The following is a 21009-nucleotide window of genomic DNA, read 5'->3' as shown; positions in this document are numbered from 1 at the left end:
GAGACTCCTGGATAGGCTACATGGAGCTTAGAAAAATAGAGGGCTATGGGTAACCCTGGGTAATTTCTAAAGTAAGGACATGTTCGGCACAGCATTGTGGGCCGAAGGGCCTGTATGGTGCTGTAGGTTTTCAATGTTTCACCAGGATGTTACTGCACCCAATCCACTGGGATATCTGCGGGCAGATGCTTGCAGACTCTGGCTGGGCAAATGCTCGGCGGGTGTAGCTTAAAACCATAAGACGTTGCAGAATTAGGCCATTGAGCCCATCGAGTCTGCTCCTTCACAGCTGATCTATTTATTTATTTAGTGATACATCGCTGATTAGAGCCTTTCAGTTCTCCGAACCACATCGCTCCAGCGACCCCAATTAACCCTAACCTAATCACAGAAAACTTTGCAATGACTGAATAACCTTCCGCGAATGTCTTTCGACTGTGTGAGGAAATGTGAGGACTCGGGGGAAACCCATACATTCTTCAGAGCTGCTGGAATTGAAATCTGAGCTCCGAGGCCCCAATCTGTAAAAGTGTTGTGCTAACTGCTGCACTTCTGTGACACCTGGATACTTTTTACCCCTCTCAACCCCATTCTCTTCATCCATAGTGTCTATATCATCTTTAGAAAACTGCATCCAGGGCTTTTGAGCTATGGGAGGCAAAGTAGCGCTGTGGTTCGCGTAATTCTTTACAGCACCAGCAACTGGTGTTCAATTCCTGCTGCTGACTGTAAGGTGTTTGTATGTTCTCTCCGTGACCGTGTAGGTTTCCTCTGGGTGCTAACACCCAAAATAAATCAGCTATGATGGAACAGTGGAGCAGACTCAGTGGGCAGAATGGGCCAGTGTTGCTCCCACGTCATATGGTCTAAAGCCACATGCAACATCACCCCCACTTAAGTAAGATTCCAGGATTCTGGTGTTTATCGGAGCTGCCCTCCAGTGTGTGCTCAGTGCTGCACTCTAGTGTTTGCTTATTGGAAGAACAAGCTGGACCAGGGCAATCTACATCCACTCAGTGAAGGGCTATGTTACCTTTTTCCCTCTGTGACTATGTTTTTCTGAAATCGTAACCATATGTGCTATTTGTGCCACGTACTATTTGTAGTGTACTCTGTGCTGTTGGCCATGTGATTTGCACGTTGGCCCTGGACGAACACTTTTTTGTTAGGCTATACAGGTTTCCCCCGCCATCCGAAGGTACAGCATTCCTATGAAACAGTTCGTAAGCCAGAATGTCGTAAAGCGAAGAAGCAATTACCATTTATTTATATGGGAAAAATTTGTGAGCGTTCGCAGACCCAAAAATAATCTACCAAATCATGCCAAATAACACATAAAACCTAAAATAACAATAACATATAGTAAAAGCAGGAATGATATGATAAATACACAGCCTATATAAAGTAGAAATACTTTTCCACAATCATTGCCTGCACTGTTCTCCATAGCAAAGATCTCACGCAAGCGCTCTCGGCAAAAACACGGCGCAAGTGCTCTCCAGTAACCTTTAAGCTATGAAGCTGCCAAATCATACCAAATAACACGTAAAAATACACAGCCGATATAAAGTAGAAATAATGTATGTACGGTAGAGTATCACTTACAGAAATCGGGAAGACAGCGCCGAGCACACTGATGATGGTGTGTTAGACTGAGTCATCGCAGGTTGGGGTGGTGTAGTGGCCCCCACCCTCTGGGCAGCGAACCCATACTGATCCGCGAAGCATGGAGGGGTACAGCGGTAGCCGGGAAAAACGACAGTATGCTTGACTGTTGAGCCTCGCGCATTTTTCTATCATACAGTTCTTTGTAAGCACTCAAACCATCCTGCAAATTCGGGTTCAATTGTTATCCTTTCCTCTTCCAATTGCATCAGATCTTCATCTATCAGTTCTTGGTCATGGGATGCCAAAACCTCTTCAACATCATCTTCGTCAGCTTCCACAAGCCAAACTCACTTTGTCCTTACTTCGTTCACCAGGATCAAAACGCTCAATTATGTCTAGTTTTACACTAAGTGTAACACCCTTACGAGCTCTTTTAGGCTTTTCCGATACCTTACAACTCATCTTGCTAACGGCTGCTCACAGGCGCGTGTTTAAGCAATGCCGGCTAGAATGCCGTTCCGAATCCGGGGGAGAGCGGCTGCTCCGGGCGCACACTGCCTTTTCTCGCGCGCCGCTTTTTTTCGTAACAGTGAAAACACCTTCTGTTAGCGAAAGCAGGGAACTAATGTAGGTCTTTCGTAACAGTGAGGTTTCGTAAAGTGAACGTTCGAAAAGCGGGGGGACACCTGTAATCATGTATGGTTGAAGATGATTGGATTTGAACGAATTTGGGAGCTTACCCAGGGAAAGCTGGCTTCTTGGAAACTCCCAACTAGAGTCGTATGGCAGTTGGGTAGGATCAACATAAATATACTCATGTCCATCAGAACTGATTGACTCAATGACCTTCCAACGGATTTCATAGCGAGGTTTCTGCGCAACACATAAAGTTCAAAGTTAATTTGTTATTGAAGTATATATTCTCACCATATACAACCCTGAGATTTTTTTTACCAATAGAATAGACCGCACCCAACAGGACGGTCTATACAAACAACCAGTGTGCAAAAGATAACAAACTGTGTAAATACAAAAAGAAAGAAAAAAAAATAAGTGCTGAATTAAAAGAGGAAATTGAAAGACTATGAAACATGAAGAGGGTACACATTGTCCTGAAAGTAATATTTACAACTTTTATCATCCCAAAGGCACCACACAATAGCATTAAACAATTAGTTGTACGCAGCAATATCTATGTAAATCTTCAGGAAGCCGCAATACTAAACACCACTAGAGTAGTCTGAATGTTCCCAGCAATGGAGACATCAGTGTGCTTGTTGCTCAGGTTTTACCAGCTTCAGCTAAGAAAACAATAATAACTAAGCAATTCATATCAAAAACATGAGATGAAGAGTCCTTGAAAGTGGGTCCATAGGTTGTGGGAAGAGTTCAGTGACTTTGAAGTTGAGTGAAGTTATCCACTTTACTTCAAAACATCGATGCATCATGTGTGTTAACAACCATCACAGCCTAACGATGTACTGGGGCAGTCCACAAGTATTGCCACACATTCTGGCATCAATGTAGCATGTTCACATTGTTCAGCAGAACAACACAAACAACAACAACAACAGCAAAACAAAACCTGTTCCCACCCTCTCACTCTCACACACATACACATACACACACAGACATACACACACTCTCACAGACACACAGATGCACACAGACACACACACACACACACACACAGATGCACACAGACACACCCACACACTCTCTCACACAGACACACAGTCTCACACACCCAGACACACACACACACACACACACACACACTCTCACACAGACACACTCACCCCCACACACTCTCACACAGACACACAGACACTTACACACAAACACACCCACAGACACTGACCCCCCCACAGACACTGACCCACACACACCCACAGACACAGACCCACACCACCCCCACAGACACTGACCCACACACCCCCACAGACACTGACACACACAAACTCACAGACACTAACCCACACACACCCACAGACACTGACCAATACACACACCCACCCACCCACCCACAGACACTGACCTACACACAGACATACACTGACCCCCACACACACACACCCACAGACACTGACCCACGCACAGATCTCCAGCTCCAGGTCAGATTGTCTCCATACATCCAGCTGCCACTGGCCTGGACTTGCAGACTCACGAACGTCAACTTCTGGAGTCACCAACTTCAGTCTTTGACCTTTGGGCTTCTACCATCAGTTCAACCATAGGAGGTGCCGGTAATGAACTCTAAGTTCTAGGCTTGAACCTTCAGACACTCCCCTCCCATTGCAAAGGAACACCCCCTTTACACATTTCTGTTAATTAATTTCCAGCTTCCTCAGCTTAACCGCTGCCTCCTGGAATTGTACAAGTACCCCACCACCCAGGACAATGGTCTCTTCTCATTGCCGCCAACAGGAAGAAGGTACAGGAGATTCAGGACTCACGCCACCAGGTTCAGGAACAGTTATTACCCCTCAGCCGTTCAGCTCCTGAACCAAAGTGGATCACTTCACACAACTCCACTTGCCCAGTACATCGTTAGGCTGCGATGGTTGTTCACACAGATGATGCATTGATGTTTTGAAGTATTTGTGATAAATAAGTGAAGCTGTATCAGTACACATGAAAATAATAAACTGATTCCAGATCCCAGTCAGGTAAGTGTGAATGTGTGAGTGTGTGAGTGTGTGTGAATGTGTGAGTGTGAGTGTGTGACTGTGTGTGTGAGTGTGAGTGTGTGAGAGTGTGAGAGAGAGTGTGTGTGTGTGTGTGTACACGCGCGCACATGTGTGTGAGAGAGAGGGAAGGTTGAGAGAGAGAAACAGATAAAAGAGAGACATAGAGAGAGAGATAGAGATATAGATACAGAGAGACAGAGGGAGAGAGAGAGAGAAAATCTTCTGCTATTAATCAGTGTGTATCACACTCCAATAAGCCTTGGTCCCTTTAACTTTTCGGAATAATGTGTTCTGATGTCAAGAATGAATCAGCATGTGGGTAGTCAGGATTGAATGCTGCTGCTGTTTTTGAGGAGTTTAACAGCTGACATAACAATCTCTTCCGGTTGGCTTGGTGACACAGTGGAAAAGATCCTGCAGTTCTGAAGCTCAATGTGTGTGATGGTGGGGTTTAACAAGTGCTTTCTGACTTTTAGTTTCATATTTACGAGCAAGAAAATAGTCCTGAAGTGATGTTAAATGTTTTCAGTTTCTGAAAGTACTTTCCCGAAGAAATGAGTCAATCAGTACTGTGATTAGATCCATTCTGACTCATTGTTGTGGGGCAGCCAGTGTCACTATTCAGTGGGAACTGGAATTCCCCTCACCACACAGAGCTTTGAGGTAGAGCAAGGGAAAACAGTAACAGAATGCAGAATAAAGTGTTACAGTTACAGAGAATGTGCAGTGTAGGCAGACAATAATGTGCAAGGTCGTAACGAGGGAGATTGAGGGCTCGGAGAGTAGAAGGTTGGAAACTGTGGATTCTAAGATCGCCTATGGGATGAATCGTGCGGCAGACTGATATTCACATGTGGAGTCATGGTCCAGATGATGGTGTCAGGTCAGAAACTCACCAAACTTGTCGACAGGATGAGGTTCAGATTGGAAACAATTACTGCAAAGCACAGATCAGTGCACAGGTGGGTTATAAACCCAGTGGTCTCCATCATGGGGACAGGCTTCCCCAACATTGCAGGGAGAGGGGGAAGGGGGGAGGGGAGAGGGGGAAGGGGGAGGGGAGATGGGAGAAGGGGGAGGGGAGATGGGGAAGGGAGAGGGGGAGGGGAGAAGGGGAGGGGGAGGGGAGAAGGGGGAGGGGAGATGAGAGAGGGGGAGGGGGAGGGGAGAGGGGGAAGGGGAGGGGAGAGGGGGAAGGGGAGAGGAGATGGGAGAGGGGGAGGGTGGGGAGGGGAGAGGGGGAAGGGGAGGGGAGAGGGGGAGAGGTGGTAAGAGGAGATGGGGAGGAGAGGGTAGAGGGAAAGGGGAGAGGTGGTAAGAGGAGGGAGGTAAGTGAGCAGGAGGGAGAGGAGTGGGGAAAGAGAGAGACACTGGGAGAGTGGATGGGAATGAGCGAGACCCTGGAATGTATTAGGGCCGAAGAGAATGTGGGCAAGGAAACCTGTCGGTCACTCAGTGTCCCCCCTCTCTTACCTTCCTCCAAATCACCATCAGAACCACCAGCGAGATGATGATGATCACCAACAGCACCAGGATGGTTGCCACGGTGACCAGCTGAGAGTGCAGGCCTGGAGGAGAGAAGCCACAAAGAAGTAGATAGCTTTACCTCTGATCAAAGTTTTATCAAGCACCCTAAATCTAAATTGTTTGTTTGTTTGATCCTAAAGACAGTTCTGCATAACTTCCACCAGCATGTTGATTTTGCTACCAGTGGTGAACATACACCAGGCCTGGTTTACACTAACATACCAGGTGCATATAAAACGGTCCCTTGACCCCACATTGGACTCTCAGGTCACTTGTCTGTGACGTTAATTGTAGCATACAAATGGGTCTAAAGGTGGTGAAAACCTGGCCCCAGGGGGCAATCTCAGCACTGCAGGACTGCTTTGATAATATGAACTGGAGAATGTTCAGGGAGGCTGCTGCCTATGGCAACCATGGAGGAACATGTGGATTCTGTGACCAGCTACAGAGAGAAGTGTACTGGGGATGTTACCATCACGAAACATATCTGGCTGAAGGCAAATCGGAAGCCATGACTTGCTGCAGGGGTCCGTGCTAGGTCGAGGAATTGTGATGCTGTTTTTGGATTGGGAGATGAAAGAGCTCTCAGGGAAGCAAGAACTGTGCTTTTCCGCTCCATCAGGAAGGCGAAATAAAAACATTCTCAGAGAATTTACAGCCTCTTCTGCAATACCAGAGACATGAGGTGCTTGTGGCAAGGAATTCAGAGGTTTACAGACTTCAAGTCTATCCTGCACATCAGTGACCAGGATGCTTCACTACCTGAGAGGCTGAATGTCTTCTCCACCTGGTTTGATGCATAGAACGAAGTGCCGGTGAGGAAGGCACCAGGGGAGCAGACAGTCCGTCTGGATGAGGCTGAGGTGAGAAAAATCCTGGCCAGAGACAACCCACAGAAAGCTACGGGGCCCGATAATATACCAGACGCCATCTTTCCTACAGCAGGGTGACTAAACCTGAACAAAGAATTTCAAACACAGTCTCAACATCATCTTGTACCACTGCAATATGCCATCCCATCTCAATACCCTGACTGATGAGGGCCAGCATGACAAACAACTTCTTCACCACTCTCTCCACATGGACGTATGGATAAACGACTGGACGGATTCTGCTGTGTATTGTGCGGATCAAGAACAACAATGGAGTCATGTTCATAATAATACACACTGGACAACTCTTAGAGGGGGAGTGACGAACTGACCCACAGTGACAAAAACACGTGCACTTGAAGGCCTGGGCCCAAAAGAGCACCTTCCGCATGATGACGCCCGATCGATTCATTGCGTGATCGACTGGCTGCATGCACACTCTAAAGTCCACACCCAGAAGATTCTTGTAAATATGTAAATTATGCCAGGAAGTAAGTCCAGGACCAGCCTATTGGCTCAGGGTGTCTGACCCTCCAAGGGAGGAGTTGTAAAGTTTGATGGCCACAGGCAGGAATGACTTCCTATGACACTCTGTGTTGCATCTCGGTGGAATCAGTCTCTGGCTGAATGTACTCCTGTGCCCAACCAGTACATTATGTAGTGGATGGGAGACATTGTCCAAGATGGCATGCAACTTGGACAGCATCCTCTTTTCAGACACCACCGTCAGAGAGTCCAGTTCCATCCCCACAACATCACTGGCCTTACGGATGAGTTTGTTGATTCTGTTGGTGTCTGCTGCCCCAGCACACAACAGCAAACATGATCGCACTGGCCACCACAGACTCGTAGAACATCCTCAGCAGCGTCCGGCAGATGTTAAAGGACCTCAGTATCCTCAGGAAATAGAGACGGCTCTGACCCTTCTTGTAGACAGCCTCAGTGTTCTTTGACCAGTCCAGTTTATTGTCAATTCGTATCCCCAGGTATTTGTAATCCTCCACCATGTCCACACTGACCCCCTGGATGGAAACAGGGGTCGCCGGTACCTTAGCTCTCCTCAGGTCTACCACCAGCTCCTTAGTCTTTTTCACATTAAGCTGCAGATAATTCTGCTCACACCATGTGACAAAGTTTCCTACTGTAGCCCTGTACTCAGCCTCATCTCCCTTGCTGATGCATCCAGCTATGGCAGAGTCATCAGAAAACTTCTGAAGATGACAAGACTCTGTGCAGTAGTTGAAATCTGAGGTGTAAATGGTGAAGAGAAAGGGAGACAAGACAGTCCCCTGTGGAGCCCCAGTGCTCGTAATCACTCTGTCGGACACACAGTGTTGCAAGCACACGTACTGTGGTCTGCCAGTCAGGTAATCAAGAATCCATGACACCAGGAAAGCATCCACTTGCATCGCTGTCAGCTTCTCCCCCAGCAGAGCAGGGTGGATGGTGTTGAACGCACTGCTTGGTAGGAAACTACACTGCAGTGGACAGGAAGGCTCGACAATGGGTAGTCAAAACTGCCCAATGCATCATAGTCACCACCCTACCCACCATCAAGGACAGGTATACAGAAAGATGCCAGAAAAGGGCTGATAACATCATGAAGGATCCCACCGACCTGGGTCATGGACTGTTTGTCCCACTCCACCAGGACCACCAGACTCTAAAACAGTTACTTTCCCCAAGCAGTGAGGCTGATCAACACCTCCACCCACTAACCCACCCCTCCACACCCCCAACCACCACTACTTTATCATTTCCTGTCAGTCACCTTATGTACAGACACTCCTGTGCCTAGTGTCACTTTATAAACATAGTTTTAATTATGTATATAAATTATCTTATGTGTTTATATTTATTGCGTGTTTTTATTATTGTGTTCTTTCTCTTTTTTGTTGCATTGGATCCAGGGTAACAATTATCTTTCTTTCTTTATTAATCTTTTTATTGATTTAAAAGGAACATAAATACAATCAAGAGGAGAATTATCTCAAATATATATATCAATAACAATACAAACCGAGGTTAAGATAGACATTGTCAAAGTCATACATATTGTTAAGCTGGTATAAAATATATAATAAAAAAGGAGGGGGAGGGGGGAAACATCGACTCAGACCCTGAGAGGCCTGCGTCGGGCATTTTCATGGAAGTTTGGAAGTCTGTGTGGGGCGCCATCCCTCGCACAGACTAGAGCAGTGTGTGATTAAGTGCCTTGCTCAAGGACACAAACACGCTGCCACAGCTGAGGCTCGAACTAGCGACCTTGAGGTAACTAGACGAACGCCTTAACCACTTGGCCACGTGCCCAACAAAGAAAACAGCAATTCTCCTCTTATCAGTTCATGAAGAGGCAAGGAAAAATACTGAGTTTTAAATGGAGAGAAAAAAAACCCCACATTATATAAAAAAAAGAAACAAAAAAAAAGGGACCGGGCAGTCTATTTTGAGGATACGACCAAAAAAGAAAGAAAGAAAGACTTTCTGATCAAATTTAAAACTTCGAAAAAAAAGATTGGAAGAGTAATAAATCAAATTAAATGAAAATATTGGATAAAAGGTCGCCAGATTTGCTCAAATTTAAAGGATGTATCAAATGTTCGACTTCTTATTTTCTCTAAACTTAAACGGGACATAATGGAGGAGAGCCAATAAAAGACCGTAGGTGGATTAGAATCCTTCCACTTCAATAAAAGGGCTCTCCTACAATTATTTCATTCTCCTTCACACTAGTGTACTGGAAATGATATTAAACAATATGGAATCTTTAATCTCACTGAAGACTCCTCAACCCATTATCTCCACCATCCTCAGTGAGATGACCTGACCCTCCATCTCCCCTCTCACCCGTCCCAATCCCACAGTCCCGTTAGGACTTCCCTCTCATCCCTAATCATCTCCAGCCCCCACCCCCTGACCTCTCTCCCCCAGCCTGACCCACTCACCATTGGAGACCAGCTTGACCTCGCGGTTAATGCTGCCGAAGCCGTTGTTGGTGGAGCAGCGCACGGCGGCAATCCCACCACCACTGTCCTGGGTCAGGACACTCCGGACCCGATAGACTTGGTTAGCTTGCCGTTCAGGGACATATTTCTCCACCCAGACGCTGCTGCTGTTTGCTCTCAGTGGTATCCACTTCCTGTCTTTGCTGTTACACCTGGAAAAATCAGCCGGCAGATTCCTGAATCATTTTCAGACTCCCAGCCGGAAGTAGTGGTTATGCGATACTAGGAATTAACAGGGGAAACTCATCCCCACTCGCTCTATTCTAACAATATTCAACACAGAGATATGAGCAGGAAAATGGCACCCCAGTTACACAGGGCAGTGAGGGAAGCATTTGGCATGGGTCAGGGCACTGTCATCTTCCCGATTCCTTTTTCCTTTCCAGTTCTGAAGAAGGGTCTTGGACCAGAACATCAACTGTCTATTCACTTCCATAGAGGCTGCCTGACCTGCTGAGTCCCTCCAGCATTTTGTGTGTGTTGCTGAGTACAGAAGTCGGGATGTTATATCACAGTTGCTCAAGACGTTGGTGAGACCACACTTGGAATTTTTTGCTCCGGTTTGGTCACCCTACTGTAGGAAAGATGCCGTGAGGATGGAAATAGTGCAGAGGAGAATGTTGCTGGGGCTCGAGGGACTGAATTGTAAAGGGAGGTTAAGTAGATTGGGACTTTCACATGGAGATTAGGAGACTGAAGAAGACAGAGATGTATCAAACCATGAGGGGCACAGACAGAGTGAATATACTCACTCAGCAGCCTGAAGATATACACTCAATGCTCAGGATCAGCTCCTTCCCTTCCGCCGTCAGATTTCACAGCAGTTTGTGAATCTACGAACACCACCTCACTACTTCCCTCTTTTTCTGTGCTACTTATCTTTCATATTGCTTATTGTAACTTACAGTAATTTTTCATGTACTGCAGCCACAGAACAACACATTTCACGACATACAGTATACCAGTGATAATAAACCTGATTCTGATTTCCAACTCTTCCCCACGATTGCGAATCCAGGATAAAGACATTGGTTTGAGCGCGAGAGGGGAGAGATTTAATAGGAACCTGAGGGGCAACTTTTTTACCCAGAGGATGGTCGGTATAGGACCGAGTTGCCAGAGGAGGTTGTTGAGGTGGAAACACTAACAACATTTAAAAGTCTCTTGGACAGGTATGTGGATAGGAACAGCTTAGAGAGATTGGGGCTAAAAGTGGGCAAATGGGACAGGCTTCCAGGGGAAATTTAGACTGCATGGTCAAGATGGGCTGAAGGGCCTGTTTCTGTGCTGTGTGACTCTATGTCTGTGCATAGCTCTGACCCCAATGAAGGCCGAGCATGGAAACTGAGGTGGCCTTTCAGCCTACTGTACCTGTACCAGCTCACGATGAGTCCAGTCATGACCTTAGATCCTATCCATATGCAACTCAAACTCATCAATCCTACTCTATTGCCCCCACCCTCCCTCAGAGGCCTATAGGAGTCACAGAGTCACACAGTATGGAAAGAGGCTAGTCCGTGCTCGACAAACCCTCCATTGAAGCCTTTTGCCCCTATTCCTGTAGAACTCTGGTCTTTGTGCACACTTGAGACATCGATGATGCTGGTCCAACAGACTTTCTGGACTCGTGGATGTTATCTCATTCACACTCCAATGTGCTGTTAATGTTTACAGCATGAGGTGTAGAAGCAGAATTAGGCCATCTGGCTCAGTGCGTCTGCTCCATCATTCTATCATGGCCGATCCATTTTCTCTCCCAGCTCGCTCTCCTGACTTCTCCCCGTATCCCTTCATGCCCTGACTAATCAAGAACCCATCAACCTCTGCCTTAAATATACATAATGACTTGGTCTCCACAGCCACCTGTGGCAACAAATTCCACAAATTCATCACCCTCTGGCTAAAGAAATTCCTCTTTATCGCTGTTCTAAATGGACGTTCCTCTATTCTGAGCTGTATCCTCTGATCCTCCTCTTCCCCCACTATCCTCTCCACATCCACTACATTTCGGCCTTTCAACATTTGTTAAGTTTCAATGAGATCCTTTCTCATTCTTCTAAATTCCAGCCAGTACTGACCCAGAGCCATCAAACCATCATATGGTAAGCCTTTCTGTTGTGTATGTGGCCGTTTACACAACAATATCATTAACAAAATCGCTAGAGACTGGAGCTAAATTCACAGGGGCTTTTGCTTACAGAACCCGAACTGAACACGTATGTACAGATCAATACGCGCCTAATAGCGCATGCTCAACACGATGTATTAGTACAACATAAAGTAGTCCCATATTATACAGTAGGTTATATGGTACACTCCTCCCCTTTTATTTTAATAGTGTATCAACTGTCTTTTTTTTACTGGGGGCACTATGCTAAACAATATGTGTACATACAAACACTTACAAATTATTTACTTAGTAACTTAATAATACCAAATTATAATAAGGTAATGTAATAATAATAGTTATAATAATTATAACTGAAGTCTCTGGAGGGGGTCTTCTCTGCCCTTCTGGGTAACGTCTGACAATAAACTTGTTTGTTTTAATACAGATTTCCATATAAAAGTCATGAAAGTTGACCTCTGTGCGTAGGGAGTTTCCATGGTCTGCTTCAAAGGTGACTTGCCACCAACAAAAGAAGTGACTGGTTATCTGCCATCTCTGCTAGTTATTCAAAAGTCGGGGCAATCCAATGACTCACAGAAAGATCAAGTCACATTTTATTGTCATTTCGACTATAATTGCTGGTATAGTCCACAGTAAAAACGAGATGTTTTTCAGGACCATGGTGCAACATGAAACAATACAAAAACTACACTGAACTACATAAAACTACACTAGACTACAGTCCTATCCAGGACTGCATAAAGTGCACAAAACAGTGCAGGCATTACAATAAATAATAAACAAGACAATAGGCACAGTAGAGGGCAGTAGGTTGGTGTCAGTCCAGGCTCTGGGTATTGAGGAGTCTGATGGTTTGGGGGAAGAAACTGTTACATAGTCTGGTCGTGAGAGCCCGAATGCTTCGGTGCCTTTTGCCAGATGGCAGGAGGGAAGAGAGTTTGTACGAGGGGTGTGTGGGGTCCTTCATAATGCTGTTTGCTCTGCGGATGCAGTGTGTGGCGTAAATGTCTGTAATGGTGGGAAGAGAGACCCCGATGATGAGACCATGCCAGAATCTATTGATTCTTGAAAGATCATTACTAATGCCTCCACAGTCTCTTCAGGCACCTCTTTTAGATTCTTGGGGTGCAGTCCATCTGGTCCAGGCAGATCTACCTCCAGTTTCCCATCTCCATAGTAATAGCAACTGCACTCACTTCTGCCCCCTGACACTCTCCAACTTCTGGTGTACTGCTAGTGTCTTCCACAACAGTGAATACTGATGTTAAATACTTATTCAGTTCATCAACTTTATTCTTGTCTGCTATTACTACCTTTCCAGCATCATTTACCAGTGGTCCAATAGCTACTCTCACTCTCTTGTATTCTTTATATATCTGAAAAACACTTCTGGTATCCTCTTTGATGTTATTGGCAAGCTTACCTTCATATTTCATCTTTTCCCCACTTGTAGTTCTTTAGTTGTCTTCTGTTGGTTTTTAAAAGCTTCCTAATCCATCTAACTTTCCATTTATTTTTGCTCTGTTATATGCCCTCCCTTTTGCTTTTATGTTGGCTTTGACTTCTCTTGTCAGCCACAGTTGTGTCATCTTTCCTTTAGAATACTTCTTTGGGATGTATCTATCCTGTGCATCCCCAATTGTTCCCAGAAATTACAGCCATTGCTGCTCTGCCGTCCTTTCTGCTGGTGTCCTCTTCCAATGAGCTGGCCAAGTGGTGTAGGCATTGGACTAGCAACCTGAAGGTTGTGAGTTCGAGCCCCAGCCGAGGCAGCGTGTTGTGTCCTTGAGCAAGGCACTTAATCACACATTGCTCTGCGACGACACTGGTGCCAAGCTGTATGGGTCCTAATGCCCTTCCCTTGGACAACATCGGTGTTGTGGAGAGAGGAGACTTGCAGCATGGGCACCTGCTGGTCTTCCATACAACCTTGCCCAGGCCTGCGCCCTGGAGAGTGAAGACTTTCCAGGCGCAGATCCATGGTCTCGCAAGACTAACAGATGCCATTCTAAGATTCTCTTCAGCTCCCAAATCAAATTGGAAATGAATTCTAACATTGCATTTGCCTTCCTTGCATTTGATGCATTTCACTGTATGTTTTGATGTACATGTGATACATAAAGCTAATCTTCATTGGAAACATTCGATACATGTCCACTCTATTTAGGTCTTTCAATATTCGGAAGGTATTGTCTGTCATTTTCTCCCCTCATTTGGTGGACACTCTGATAACTCCAGCAAATGGTTATGGTTTTATTACCTCTTTAGGTTCTGGCATGTGTACCAGGTGATTTCCGGCAAAGGTGAGCCCTCGGTAATGCAAGTTACGGTCTGGAGGCCATTGCTATGTAGATAGTCACTAAGATCCAAGATTCTTGCTGGCACTGCCGTTAACAGAAAGAGATTCACTTAGTGAGTATTGCAGCTGCATTGTAGTTAACAGAAAGAGATTCACATATTGAGTATTGCAGCTGTGGAAAACTTTGGTCAGGAAACATCTAGAGTATTGTGTGCAGTTCTGGACACCCCAATACGGGAGCGAGTTAGAGCTTTTCTCTCTGGAGTGAAGAAGGGTGAGAGGTAACTTGAGAGAAGTGTTCTACACGATAAGAGACATAGATGGAATGGACAGCCAGAGATCTTTTCCCAGGGTAGAAATGACAAACACAAGCGAGCTTAATTTTCAGATAATTGGAGGAAAGTATGGGAGTGATGTCAGAGGTAGTATTTTTTTAAAAAAGAGAGTGGTGGATGTGTGAAACACCCTGCCAGGGTTGGTGGTAGAGACATTTAAAGGCTCTTAGACATGTAGATGACAGAAAAATAGAGGGCTATGTAGGAGGAAAGGGTTAGATTAATCCTAGAGTAGGTTAAACAGCTGGCACAACATTGTGGGCTGAAGGGCCTGTACTGGAAACACAGGAGGTTCTCAGCTACTCGAAAACCTGAATAACACACACAAAGTGCTGGAGGAACTCAGCTGCAGCCATGGAGAGGGATAAACAGGCAACATCTCCATAGATGCTGCCTGACCTGCTGAGTTCCTTCAGTACTTTGTGTGTGGGTCTGTACTGTGCTCTGTGAAAGATGTAGTGGCTTTGGAGAGGATGCAGAAGAGGTTCACCAGGATGCTGCCTGGACTGGAGAGTGTTAGCTATCAGGAGAAGTTGGACATGGATTGTTTTTTCTGGAGGCTGAGGGGAGACCTGATAGAAGTTTATAAAATTATGAGACAGACATTCAGAATCCTTTTCCCAGGTAGAGATATTAAATACCAGAGGACCTAGGCTTAAGGTGAGAGAGGGAAAGGTTGAAGAAAGGAGATGTGCGGGAATCTTTTATCTGCACAGAGATGAGGAGGTGGTTCTTTGGAAGGGGTTTGCACAGGCAATACGGACAAATGACCTTCTCTGTTTTGATTGGCTGTATCAGTCTGTGACTATCTCCCCATTGGCTAGAAATTGGCAGTCAGCCTTTGAGATGGGACATGTGAGCTGTTCTCTTCTTGATAGAATGGTAAGCTGTTTGCCACGCGGTGGCTGTCTGTTTTACCACCCAGCCGTTCTGCTGTGAAAGATATCCCCAGTGGGAGCCTCTTTATGCAGGGGTCCTTTTCCTGTTCTTTGGGGACCTGGGGTGGAAGGTTTTGCAGAGGGCAGTGCTGTGCAACCAATTTCTGAGTTGGTTCACTGACAACCTGTCCACCTGTCCATTCTGCGGCTGGAAGGGAGTCAGTATGCCTCATTTATATGGAGTGTGAGAGGTTACAGCTCCTTCGAATATCTAAAGGGGCTGCTTCTCAAGAGTCAGCTCCTGGTCTACGGTCACCCATTATGGAGGGAAAAGGTCACTTGCGGTATCTCCTGATAGAACTGCTCCTGGGCTTGGCCAAGATGACCGCTCACAGGTCCAGGGCTCTGCCTGAGCTGACTGCCTGCTCCTCTGCAGTGGTTATGTCCCTGGAAAAGGAGAGTGTCGTCTTCACGAGTACAATGGCGTTTTCTGGGAACAGTGGCCCCCTCAGGGGTTAGAGGGTGTTCTGGATAGAAATGACTGTGTTATAACTTGAAACTGCAATTCATGTGTATCACAGCATAGCGGTTTGTACAACTCTGCTAGAGCACCAGTGAGTCGGGTACAATCTGCCACTGACTGTACGGGGTTTACACGTTCTCCCTGTGAACTACGTGGTTTCCTCCAGGTGCTCTGCTTTCCTCCCCTAGTCCAAAGACGTACCAGATAGTTAGTCACATGGGTGCAGTTTGGTGGTCCAGGCTTATTGAGAAGAACAAAAGAAAGGAGGGAAAGAGGGGAGGAAAGCAGAAAAAAAGAACTGTAATCTAGTATTGCTGTGATTCCCTATGAAGAAGAGTGAAGCAGAGAATTCCTTACCATTTACGCTCAGGGTGAAGGTCAATTCTTTCTTGTCATCCTCATTCCAGACCTGGACGCTGTAATTCCCAAAGTCTTCCTCCTTCACTCGGATGAGATTGAGGATACACTGATACCTGAGAGGAGACACAGAAACCATTCAGCTCAGCCTCTGAGATCTCGAGGTGTTGGCATTAACCCCTCACCCCTTCCTGGTCTGCAGAGAGATCTACCACCACAAAACCTCAGCTGCATATTTCTCTTCTTCAGTTCAGATTTCTAACTCTTGAGCTTCTTTCTCTACGGATGCTGATTGACCTGCTGAGTGTTTTTAGCATTTTCTGTCTGTACACTGTTGGACCATAAGACTATGAGATACAGGAACAGAATCAGGCCATCTGGTCCATCAAAGCTGATTAATTTTCCCTCTCCTGCCCTTTCCTCATAACCTTTGACGTCCTGTCCAATCAACAACCTACCAACCTCCATTTTAAATATGCCAAAAGATTTGGCCTGCAGATAAACTTCCTAAGATCCATTTACAAGGTCCCCTGGAACACCTTTCAATCACCTACCATTAAAAATATAGAACAGCACAGTAACAGGCCATTCAGCCCACAATGTCTCTGCTGAACACACTACCCTGCACATGATCCAAGTCTGTACATTCTTACCTTGGCTGCGTGGGTTTCCTCCAGGTACTCCAGTGTCCTCCCACAGTCCAAAGATGTACCAGTTGGTGGATTCATTGGCTGTTGTAAGTTGCCCTGTGATTAGGCTAGGGTTAAATCGAAGATTGCTGGGTGGCGTGGCTCGAAGGGGTGAAGGGGCCCGTTCCACCCTGTCTCTCAGTCAGTAATTAAAAGATCCTGATCCGAGACTGCCACAATTTTACAGCCAGGGCTTCCCTCAGCCTTGGCTGCTCCAGAGAAAACAAGAGGTAGATTTAAGGAAGGAGAGAAACTGATTAGGAGAATGGGCAAAGAAATGGCAGATTGAATACAGAGTTGGACTTTGGTTGAAGAAGTAGAAGGGCAGACTATTTTCTAAATGGAGAGAAAATTATAAAATCTGAGACGTAGAGTGACTTGGGAGTCCTTGTGCAGGATCCCTAAAGGTTAATTTGCAGGTTGAGTCTGTGGTGAGGAAGACAAATGTGATGTTAGCATTCATTTCAAGAGGACTAGAATATAAAAGCAAGGATGTAATGTTAAGGCTTTTTAAGGCATTGGTGAGGTTTCACATGGAGTATTGTGAACAGTTTTGGGCCCCTTATGTAAGAAAGGATGTGCTAACATTGGAGAGGGTTCAAAGGAGGTTCACGAAAAGGATTCTAAATTGAATGGCTTGTCATATAAGGAGCGTTTGATGGCTCTGGGCCTATACTCACTGGAATTCAGGAGAATGAGGGGGGATCTTATTGAAACCTAATGAATGTTGAAAGGCCTTGATAGAGTGGATGTGGAGAGGATGTCTCCTATGGTGGGAGAGTCTAAGATTGTGGGGACACAGCCTCAGAACAGAGGGATCTATTTAGAATGGAGACAAAGAGGAATTTCTTTAGCCAGAGGGTGATGGATCTGTGGAATTTGTTGCCACAGGTGGCCGTGGATGCCAATTGGGTTAATTTAAGGCAGAGGTTGATAGGTTCTTGATTAGTCAGGGCATGAAGTGATATGTGGAGAAGGCAGGAGAATAGGGCTGGGAGGGAAATGGATCAGCCATGATGAAATGGCGGCACAGACGATGGGCCAAATGGCCTGATTCTGCTCCTGTGTCTAATGGTCTTAGCCCATGTCCGGCCAACCTCTCATTATAGCACATACTCTCTAATCCAGGCAGCATCCTGGTGAACCGGTTCTGCGCCCACTCGAGTGCCTCCACATCTGACATAGTTTTATTAGCTCTGACAGCGTGGAGTTGGCTCTTCTGGTCCTTTGAGTCACGTATCCCCAGACTACCCCGATTAACCCTAACCTGATCACAGGACAACTTACAATGGCCAATTAACCCACCTGGTACATCTTTGGACTGTGGGACGAAACGGGGGATCACCCACACACTGCACAGGGGGTGTACAGAGACTCCTTACAGAACAGCGCTGGAATTGAACTCGGAACTCCAGAACGCCGTGAGCTGTAAAAGCGTTGCGTAAACCGCGATGCTGCCATGGTTTATCCCTTGGAGCCGACCCAGTGAGAGCAGTCCCAGTGGGAGCAGACCCAGTGGGAGCAGTCCCAGTGGGAGCAGTCCCAGTGGGAGCAGACCCAGTGGGAGCAGACCCAGTGGGAGCCGACCCAGTGAGAGCAGACCCAGTGGGAGCAGACCCAGTGGGAGCAGACCCAGTGAGAGCAGACCCAGTGAGAGCAGTCCCAGTGGGAGCAGACCCAGTGGGAGCAGACCCAGTGAGAGCAGACCCAGTGGGAGCAGACCCAGTGAGAGCAGTCCCAGTGGGAGCAGACCCAGTGGGAGCAGACCCAATGAGAGCAGACCCAGTGAGAGCAGACCCAGTGGGAGCAGTCCCAGTGGGAGCAGACCCAGTGGGAGCAGACCCAATGAGAGCAGACCCAGTGAGAGCAGACCCAGTGAGAGCAGACCCAGTGAGAGCAGTCCCAGTGGGAGCAGACCCAGTGGGAGCAGACCCAGTGGGAGTAGACCCAGTGAGAGCAGTCCCAGTGAGAGCAGTCCCAGTGAGAGCAGACCCAGTGGGAGTAGACCCAGTGAGAGCAGACCCAGTGGGAGTAGACCCAGTGAGAGCAGACCCAGTGAGAGCAGACCCAGTGAGAGCAGACCCAGTGGGAGTAGACCCAGTGAGAGCAGTCCCAGTGGGAGCAGACCCAGTGGGAGCAGACCCAGTGGGAGCAGACCCAGTGAGAGCAGTCCCAGTGGGAGCAGACCCAGTGGGAGCAGACCCAGTGGGAGCAGACCCAGTGGGAGCAGACCCAGTGAGAGCAGTCCCAGTGGGAGCAGACCCAGTGGGAGCAGACCCAGTGGGAGCAGACCCAGTGAGAGCAGTCCCAGTGGGAGCAGACCCAGTGGGAGCAGACCCAGTGAGAGCAGACCCAGTGAGAGCAGTCCCAGTGAGAGCAGTCCCAGTGGGAGCAGACCCAGTGGGAGCAGACCCAGTGAGAGCAGACCCAGTGGGAGCAGACCCAATGAGAGCAGACCCAGTGGGAGCAGACCCAGTGGGAGCAGACCCAATGAGAGCAGACCCAGTGAGAGCAGTCCCAGTGGGAGCAGACCCAGTGGGAGCAGACCCAGTGAGAGCAGACCCAGTGAGAGCAGACCCAGTGAGAGCAGTCCCAGTGGGAGCAGACCCAGTGAGAGCAGTCCCAGTGGGAGTAGACCCAGTGAGAGCAGACCTAGTGAGAGCAGTCCCAGTGGGAGTAGACCCAGTGGGAGCAGACCCAGTGGGAGTAGACCCAGTGAGAGCAGACCTAGTGAGAGCAGTTCCAGTGGGAGTAGACCCAGTGAGAGCAGTCCCAGTGAGAGCAGACCCAGTGAGAGCAGTCCCAGTGGGAGTAGACCCAGTGAGAGCAGACCCAGTGAGAGCAGTCACAGTGGGAGTAGACCCAGTGAGAGCAGTCCCAGTGGGAGCAGACCCAGTGGGAGCAGACCCAGTGAGAGCAGACCCAATGAGAGCAGACCCAGTGAGAGCAGACCCAGTGAGAGCAGACCCAGTGGGAGCAGACCCAGTGGGAGCAGACCCAGTGAGAGCAGACCCAGTGAGAGCAGTCCCAGTGGGAGCAGACCCAGTGGGAGCACACCCAGTGGGAGCAGACCCAGTGAGAGCAGATCCAGTGAGAGCAGACCCAGTGGGAGCAGACCCAGTGAGAGCAGATCCAGTGGGAGCAGACCCAGTGGGAGCAGACCCAGTGAGAGCAGGTTCTAACCCCCCCCGCCAACCCCGCCGGGGTGCCATTGCGGATGGATGTGGATTCGTCTGTCCCTTGGACGATGGCCACATACCTGTTTTCTCCCAGGTACTTTTTGCTGAAGGTCACTTGGTTGGTCCTTTCGTTGAAGGGCACATTGTTCTTCAGCCACCTGATGGTGGGAGCTGGGTATGCCGTGATGTTAACAGCAAACATCTTCACCTCGGACAGCTCTGCGTACTGCACCTCGGACAGCTCTGTCCTCAGCTCGATGAATCCTTTGTCTGCAGACAGGTGAAAAGATCATTGTAACACAAAGCACAGGAGTTCCACACCTGCTGCATACAGTGCATCACAGAGTCAGGTAGACAGACAGCACAGGCAGGTCGTCTGGCTCATCATGTCAATGCAGATAGACAGACAGCATAGGCAGGACATCTGGCTCATCGTGTCAATGCAGATAGACAGACAGCACAGGCAGGCTATCTGGCTCATCGTGTCAATGCAGACAGACAGACAGACAGACAGCACAGAGGCAGGCCGTCTGGCTCATCGTCCCATACAGACAGACAGACAGCACAGAGGCAGGCTGTCTGGCTCATCGTGTCAATGCAGACAGACAGACAGCACAGGCAGGACGTCTGGCTCATCGTCCCATACAGACAGACAGACAGCACAGGCAGGACGTCTGGCTCATTGTGCCAATGCTGGACACTTACAATAATGCAATCTACCAACACTTACCAGTTCGTTCATTTATTATGAGCCGTGTCCTATGACATGGGTGATCATGGCCTTGACCATGATTGTTCTTGGCAAATTTTCCTACAGAAGTGGTTTGCCATTGCCTTCCTCTGGGCAGTGTCTTTACAAGACGGGTGACCCCAGCCATTATCAATACTCTTCAGAGATTGCCTGCCTCGTGTCAGT

General features: G+C 47.6%; 1 protein-coding gene across 2 annotated transcripts in view; it reads right to left on the bottom strand.

Annotated features, from left to right (window-relative positions):
* The window catches only part of pdgfrb (platelet-derived growth factor receptor, beta polypeptide), a 115103-nt gene that overhangs the window by 27818 nt on the left and 66276 nt on the right, over nt 1–21009 (bottom strand). For both annotated transcript variants that reach the window (XM_063053058.1, XM_063053059.1), the window contains 6 exons: nt 20174–20363; nt 16226–16341; nt 14094–14217; nt 9643–9854; nt 5772–5866; nt 2349–2481 (listed from right to left, as the gene is read on the bottom strand). In XM_063053058.1, coding sequence (XP_062909128.1) covers nt 2349–2481; nt 5772–5866; nt 9643–9854; nt 14094–14217; nt 16226–16341; nt 20174–20363 — 870 coding nt within the window. The remainder of the gene's footprint in view (nt 1–2348; nt 2482–5771; nt 5867–9642; nt 9855–14093; nt 14218–16225; nt 16342–20173; nt 20364–21009) is intronic.

This window comes from Mobula hypostoma, chromosome 7 (genome assembly GCF_963921235.1).
Source record: "Mobula hypostoma chromosome 7, sMobHyp1.1, whole genome shotgun sequence".
NCBI classification, from domain to species: Eukaryota; Metazoa; Chordata; class Chondrichthyes; order Myliobatiformes; family Myliobatidae; genus Mobula; species Mobula hypostoma.
The sequence above is the reverse complement of the archived record's forward strand: the minus strand, read 5'-3'. Positions and strand labels throughout refer to the sequence as shown.